At 40.1% G+C, this 8,376-nt stretch overlaps 1 protein-coding gene across 1 annotated transcript; it reads left to right on the plus strand.

The window, feature by feature from the left end:
- Nucleotides 1–937: 937 nt before the first annotated feature.
- LOC102437186 (nesprin-2-like) lies at nucleotides 938–8,008 on the plus strand (the record flags this gene model as incomplete). Its single annotated transcript, XM_006109134.2, has 3 exons — nucleotides 938–1,119; nucleotides 4,354–4,550; nucleotides 7,856–8,008. Coding segments are annotated over 3 exons (532 nt in total), but the record flags the coding sequence as incomplete, so codon positions are not given.
- Nucleotides 8,009–8,376: the final 368 nt, after the last annotated feature.

Below are 8,376 nucleotides of genomic sequence, written 5' to 3' on the forward strand. Positions count from 1 at the left end.
CCCTTATGATAAAACTTTTGCATACAATCTTAATTATTTCCATGGGCCAAATTCCTAGAAGTGGAATTGCTGGGCAATAAGGTTTGCAAAACTAAAGCTTTAACTTCATATAAAGGGAAGTATAAGTGATTTCTCTTGCATACACCAGATCCTCTTTTGTGTGTGACTTATTTCACTTAACATCTTGGCTGTGAGATTCATGCTTTTGAAGCATGTACTGTTGATGGACATGTCTTTTGTTGCCAGTTTTTAGCTGTTATGAATAAAGCTGCTAGGAACATTCTTGCGTAGGCCCTTCAGTGGCACAAGCCCTCATTTCTGTTGCATGTACTATTCCAGGAATGGAGCCCTGGCCCCTAGGGCAAGTGATCGTCAGCTTTAGTAGGTGCTGCCAAATAGTTTTTCAGACTTGTTCTCATTCATAGTGTCGCCATAATCCTAATACTTGGGATTAAATTTTTATTTTAGCTATGCTGTTGTGTGTAATGACTTATAGAGTGTTAAAATATATTCTGGATATGTTGTTGGGTATATATAAGCTGCAAATCTCTGACTCTGTGGCTTGCCTTTTTAATCTTTCAATGAACAGACATTCATAATTTCAATGTAGTTCAAATTTATCAACTTTTTTTTTGTGACTGGTGCTTTTAAAAATATATATTTTTATTGATTTCAGAGAGGAAGAGAGAGGGAGAGAGAGACAGAAACATCAATGATGAGAGAGAATCATTGATTGGTTGCCTCCTGCATGCCCTCTACTGGGGATCAAGATCACAACCCAGGCATGTGTCCTGACTGGGAATTGAATCGTGACCTCCTGGTTCCTAGGTCTACGCTCAACCACTGAGCCACGCCAGCTGGGCTTGGCTGAAGGTTTTGCCTCCATGCTGCTAGCTTATGCTCCTGTGTACGTTAACTATAATTATGTCTTCCTTAGATTGAGGAACTTGCCCAGACTCTTTCTTGCAATTCCAATCAACCTTCCCTGGACGATGTGAGTGTGGCTGAGTCATCTCCTACCTCAAGTCCTCCTGTGAAGAAATGCTCCAAAGCCCAAAAAAGGTGGCAGATGTCTGCAAAGAAAGCTCTTCTCTTGTGGGCTCAGGAGCAGTGTGCCACGTAAGTAGTTGGCTACGACCAGAGGAGACACACAGGACAGTTGTACCCACTAACACAGAGTTGCTGACCTCTAGGTTTGAAATTCAGGCCAACTGGTGTAACACTACCGAACGCTTCCCTCTCATAACACCACCCGCTTCCTCTCATAGTGTGTTTTTCAAATGTGGAAGTCCGTGAGCTCAGCCACCCCTGGTTTTGAGGACCAGAAGGTGGTATCATCTGGGTAACTTCACCTCACTCCCATCCACATGCGGAGGTGGCCTCTGTGCAGTTAAAGTGCTCTTCCAATATCCTTGTCTTTGGGCACAATTCCCCTGTGCATTGGGAAGGTGGACTTAGACTCCAAAAGTTTTACCACAGACGGAGCTCTTTAAAAGTCAAGACTATGTCTTAATTGACTGTGCTTCCTTAGAACGTAAGCATAATGCAGCGGTTCTCAACCTGTGGGTCTCGACCCCTTTGGCGGTCGAAAGACCCTTTCACAGGGGTCGCCTAAGACCATCCTGCATATCAGATATTTACATTACGATTCATAACAGTAGCAACATTACAGTTATGAAGTAGCAACGAAAATAATTTTATGGTTGGGTCACAACATGAGGAACTGTATTTAAAGGGCCAGAAGGTTGAGAACCACTGGCATAATGTGAGTTCATGGTAATGCTCCATAAATGTGCGCTGAGTGGATGAATGAACAAATAAGCAAATAAGTAACCAATTTATAAAATTACCCCCTGGAACTGTATATGACTACATTAAAAGACCACAGTTCCCATTGTTTAGAAACTCAGAGCTCAGGAAACAAAGAGACAAGAGAGTGTATGTTTTTAAAAAGTAGGGATGATGAAGGGAAGTTAGTGCTCATAAATTTGTTGTTGTTGTTGTTTTTACACACAAAGAAAATTGTTTTCTGCTCTTGGGAGACATTTGCTTTTTCATTTTAACTAACTGCTGGGATGGAGTTTGAGAGAAATGAAGAATTAGGATGCAGGAGAACTCACCAGGAGAAGAGCTGGGGAGTTCCTTGTCACATCATAGCATTGTCTGCATAAATAGAGGCATAAATGTGTTGCTAATAAGCCCTTTCAGAGAATGCGGGCTTCTGAGTAACTCCTTCCTAATGAAAGACGGAGATGTTAATTTCTGCCTTCAGCTTTACCTCTGTTCTGTGAGGCACCCAAGCATGCATATCTTATAGGTTATAAATATTAATCAAACTTTTTCTTGAACCTCCCAGAGACCAGTTTACTTTAGTTTTCTAAAATTTTTAAATCCCAAATATAGTATGTGGGGAAAAGCATTATTGCATCCTACTCAGATTTGTTTCATTTATGGATAAATGAAATTCAAAGTCCACGAATTTTACCACAGTTTATCTTTTCCCCGTGTCCTTCCTTATTTTTCAACTATAGAATTTATGCTAAATTTATTAAGATGTAATAATTAATTCTTAAGTAATTCATCAGGAGTTTATCCTACTTTTGGCCATCCTTGGTGGTATTTTTAGCTAACATTTATTTCAATGTTCTGTGATTCTCTAGGACTCACATGTATGACTGTGCTGTAAGAAACATGTATCTTCCTATTTCTGAAGATCACTCGGGCCCCCATTTGAGATTTAAATGAGCCCCGATCCTTCCAGTCACCTTGGAGCCTGACCCCTGCCCTCTCTAAGGCCTGGCAGCAACACGTTCTTTGTGGAATTGGTTTCTGCTCCTCAGTGCAGAGCTGACCTCATAGCCTGGTGCTTTATTGAGCACAGTGCCTGCCAGGCAGCACGGAGCTGGTGCTGGCCCTCAGCACGCTGAAGGTGGCCTGGCCCTGCCCCCAGCCCCAGCCCCTGTCTCTTTAGCTGTCAATTCAGTTCAGTCTCTAAGCGCAGACTCAGAAGCCGAATACCTGGGTTTTGAGTCATGGCTCCCAGCCCTTCTGACTGGTGACCAAAGACACTTTGTGTTTGAGTTTCCTCGCTCATAAAATGTGGGCAATACTCACTGACTTCATAGGGTTATTAAGTGTGTTATAATAATTCTTTTTTTTGACAGCATTTGGAACAATTTCTGGACACAGTAGGGACCACGTAGGCATTTGTTAAATAAGACAAAAATCACTGACTGCCATGTAATTTCACGTTCATAATTTAGGCTTTGTTTCTTAAGGAAAGCCCAGGTCATCTGAAGCAGACTGTTTCTTGAATAGCTTTTACGATTTGATTTGTACTTTAAATTAGCCCATTGAATTTCCTTGTGTTTTTATAGGATATTAAAGGAAACTATAGTTGTTCTGGAATTTTTCCTATACTTTGTAGGCAACTGTACTCTTTTATAATATCTTCATCTCTCGTCAAATACTGAATAACGGTTCCCTTGTCATATACACATTCTTCCATCCTGCTAAACTAAAGCTCTGTAATCTATTACACAACTTCCCATTTCTACCTCCCCTCAACCTCCGGCAACCAGTGATCTACTTTTCCAATCCATGAATTTCACTATTCTAGGTGCCTTTAATGAATGGAACCATAAAGTATTTGTCCTTTTGTGGCTGACTTATTTCACTCAGCATAACACCTTCAGAGTTCTTTCATGTTATAGCATGTGTCAGAATGTCTTTCCTTTTTAGGGCTGAATAATATCCCATTGCATGTATATACCACATTTTGTTCAGCCCTTCACCTGTGATGACCAGTGGGAAGCAGAGGAGTGACAAAGCTCTGTATCCGATGAGCTACGCGCCATTATTGGTCTGGCACAGTATATCATTTAGTTTGTTCCAATGAGAGATAAATTTTCCTCTAGTGAAAGGAACTTAACTGTATGTAGAGATTCTAAGTCAGTCTTGAGCCAACAGATTGTTGAATGAGGAACATTAAACTGAGTGAGTATCATTGTCGCGTGAAGGCTTTGAGAGACACAGATTTCAGGCCCCCCCCCAGAGCTGATTCTGTAGGTCTGGGGCGGGGCCTGAGAATTAGCATTTCTAGCACTTGCAGCCTTGGTGCTGCTGGTCTCGGGGCCACACTTTGAGAACCAATGTTCTGTAGTATTGTGAACCTCATCAAACTTGGCGTTTTACTTTAATTTGACCACAAGATTAAAATAAAATATTTTCCCAGGATGATTTATGATTGATTTGAGTCACTCAAATTTGTTTTAATTACTGTTGAAGAGAGTGGGGTGCTTTGACATATTTTTTTCAATAGTATATGTCATGTTTTTTGTCCTTTTGTGATAGGTCTGAGTCTGTCAGTGTGACGGATTTTAAGTCAAGCTGGAGAAATGGGATGGCTTTTTTGGCCGTCATTCATGCCTTGCGACCAGACCTCATTGACATGAAGAGTGTGGAGCAGAGATCCAACAAAGACAATCTGAGAGAGGCCTTCAGAATCGCAGAACAAGAATTAAAAATCCCCCAATTGTTGGAACCAGAAGGTAAAGACGCTTCTTTCTTTTTAAAACCATGTCCAGTGTGACATTGATTTGAAGATGCTAATACCCTTATATAAGCAAACAGAACAGCATTGTCTTTTAGTCCCGGAAAGTTGAACTTAAACTCTTTGTTAAATTTCATGAAATTAAGAATTTCTACCAGTTAGTTAACCTCAGTTATGCTTTGCTTCCTCTCTCTCTGTACTGTACTCTTTACAGGGATGTCTCCATGTGCAGCTCACACTTAGGACAGTTATGTTCATCTTCCTTGAATTCTTTGGAATTCTTCTGCACAGGAGGTGTGTCTGTTCTCCATTTGTTTATTTATTCAGCCCTTTATTTATGTCAGTATGGACTCATGGATATTTCATACTTTGGGTTGTATTCAATACCACTTTATTGCTCAAATTTAAAAAAAATTTTTTTTAAAGCTCAAAGTTTTGGCCAGTGGGAGCTCTTTCAATTGGCTGCTGTACTCTTTTGACAAATCTCCACCAATGTGGCATTTGCTTGTGTGTTTTGGGGCATGGCCTCACTTTTTGGCAATATAAGATCCTCCAGGCTTATCTTGTGTATTTCCTTTTCCAGTCCTGGGGCCATTTCTCCAATGAGCCCTGGTTCCTTTTACTGGAGAATGGTATGAGAAACCAAGATCATGCCGCCATATGTGCTCAGTCTTACGGGTACTTAGCCTTTTTGGACTGCGTTTGTTTTCAGGAGTTGAATTAGGTGATATTTCTAAGTTCACAATGATTCCATTCTTCTTTATATCAGGTTTGTCATTAGTCTGGTCCTATGTTGCTTGTTATTAATTCTTCTTATTTTAACTTTTCCTCTCATTTCCTTTCTTTGCTTCCTTTTTCCCCCTTTCTTTGTCTTTTCTCTTTCCTTTTTGTCTTTTCATTATCCTTGAATTTTTTCCATACTTGGTTCTATTCCCTATTTTTTTATTACTATGTTTTTTAATGCTTCTTGCATATTTAAAAATTTTTTTATTGAATTTCCTGGGATGACATCCTATATAATAAAAGCCTAATATGCTAAGTGTCTGACTGTTCGTTTGACCGTTCGTTACACACTGACCACTAGGGGGCAGATGCTCTGGTAAGTTAGCTTGCTGCTGGGGTCTGGCCGATTGGGACTGGGCGAGACGGGCTGGACACGCCCTGGAGTCCTCCCTTGGTACCTCCCTGGTCCTGATTGTGCATTGGTGGGGTCCCTCGGCCTGGCCTGCACCCTCTCGCAATCCACAGGCCAGGCTGGGGGACCCCACCGTGCACCGGGCCTCTAGTTGGTTAATAAAATTATATTGGTTTCAGGTATATAATTCTATAATACATCATCTGTATATTGTATTGTGTATTCTGTACCCAAAGTCATGTACTTTGATTCTCCAAATCTATATTATTAGTATAAAATACTTGGTTGTTAAAATAACTAGGCAACCAATGGAATAGATTATATAATGAAAACATATTTCCATTCTATGAACGATTGTCCATAATTCATTTTAAGTATCATAAATATTAGATAAAAATGTGAAATACATCATGATTATTTATGCAAACCAAATACCATAGTCATATTTGGATAAGGGAATTATCTTTTGACATAATTTGGTTAAAGCGTTTAATCATTATGCATAGCTTCATACAATGAGCAGTTTTTAAAAAATCCTAGTTAAGCCAGTATCATTATTTTATGTATCTCTTTATTATATTTACATTTTCTTCATTAAAAGATAGAATAACTCAACTCTTAGGGGTTCTTCCTTTTATGAAACCCCACCCCCAGCTTTATTGTTACCTTTATATGACTACTGCCTAGGATTTTATTATTTGTGTATAAATTAGATTTACTCGCTCCTTTAGCTGGCTTAGGGCACTCGTTGGGTCCATGCAGAGTGTGTAGTACTCCCAACCATAAGCTCCTTGAGGGGAAGATTTCTTAAGGCATCTCGATCTACTCAACTGTCTGTCATCTGCTTGATGAATGATTAAAGGGATGAAACATAAGGCCCCTAAGCTGTACAGTAGTCCCTCTTTGTGACTTGCATTTGTTGGATCTCTATAAATATTTTTTGAATTAAGTTTAACTGAATTAATAAACAGAAGATTCTTTTCCCCAATAATTTTCATTGGTTGTTTTGGGAACATCCCAAAATTGCATGTATATTTTGTTTGACATATTATAATCCCTTTTTGTGATTTTTGTGATCTACCTAATTTATTATATGTCTTGGAAAGTTCTACAGCTAAGGAATTTATAATATTTTTATAAACTTTGTTTAATTCAGCATTTTCTAAATTTATTTCATCGTGGACTCTGTCAATGAAGCACCAAACTTGGCCCATAGAAGGCTCTCAGTGAATATATTTGTTCCATGAATGAACGAATAATAACGTGTGGATGTCTTCTTAAAAAATATGTCTTTATTGATTATAGAGAGAGGAAGGGAGGGAGTGAGGGATAGAAGCATCAGTGATGAGCAAGAATAATTGATCAGCTGCATCCTGCATACCCCCTATTGGGGATTGAGCCTGCAACCCGGGCATGTGCCCTGACTGGGAATCAAACTGCGAGCTCCTGATTCATGGGTCAGTGCTCAGTCACTGAGCCACACCAGCCAGGCTCTTGCGGACGTGTTGAAAATACGTCCTTTCATATAATATGTATTTTTGGGAAAGTTTACTGAATACATGCTGAGACCAGTGTGTCAGGAAAGGATTCCAGTTGCTTTATGTTCCTACACTCCTGGGGGAGTTTCTGTACTGTGTCTCTGGAAAGCGGAAGGCTTTCTTTTCTCCTTTCCACCCTCCCTCACTCCTTACGCTCCCATCCATACAACATGCATAGTAGTCATTGAGGCTGTGCATGCACTGCTGCCAGGAGTCAGCTGAGCTGTTTGGCTCTAGCCAGGGGTGGGCAAACTTTTTGACTCGAGGGCCACAATGGGTTCTTAAACTGGACCGGAGGGCCGGAACAAAAGCATGGATGGAGTGTTTGTGTGAACTAATATAAATTCAAAGTAAACATCATTACATAAGAGAGTACGGTCTTTTTTTTTTTTTTTTTTAGTTTTATTCATTTCAAACGGGCCAGATCCGGCCCGCGGGCCGTAGTTTGCCCACGGCTGGACGTAAGTTCTTAGCCACTGCTGTCTTGGAGCGAGGGCGAGTGGCCAGAGATGGCATGGCTGGTTGACTACTTTGGTTCATTTCAAGGCTGTTTATGGCATAGCCTGTTCTTGAGTATTAATAACAGTGAACGACATCGATAGCTAAGTGATAGTGTGGCATACCTTGCAGATGTGGATGTTGTCGATCCCGATGAAAAGTCAATCATGACCTATGTGGCGCAGTTTCTACAGTATTCAAAGGATGCACCTGGGACTGGAGATAAAGCTCAGGTATGTCTTTATAAGTACAAATCAAGCTCATTTTTGTCATACCCTACTAATGGTTTAATTTTTAAAATTGAGCTTAAATTTGCATATTGAACTTAAATGTTCAGTTTTGAGTTTTGACAAATCTATATACCTACATAAACCACACTCCAATCATAATGTAACACATTTCCGTGACCCAGAATGTTCCATTGTCTCTCTTTCCTGTCTGTAGTCTGCACCCCAGGCAACCAGTATTCCAATTTCTTTCACTGTAGAGTAGTTTTGCCAGTGTTTTTTTTTTTTTTCCCACTCATATATGGAGTTGAATGAACAAACTGAACTATCAAGCTAAATAGAGACAGACTCATAGACAGAGAGCAGGAAGACAGATCTGGGGTCGGGTCGGGTAGAGGGATTGAGCAAAAAAGAAAAAAAAAGAGA

The sequence above is a fragment of the Myotis lucifugus genome, unplaced genomic scaffold (assembly GCF_000147115.1).
Source record: "Myotis lucifugus unplaced genomic scaffold, Myoluc2.0 scaffold_6239, whole genome shotgun sequence".
In the NCBI taxonomy this organism is placed as follows: domain Eukaryota; kingdom Metazoa; phylum Chordata; class Mammalia; order Chiroptera; family Vespertilionidae; genus Myotis; species Myotis lucifugus.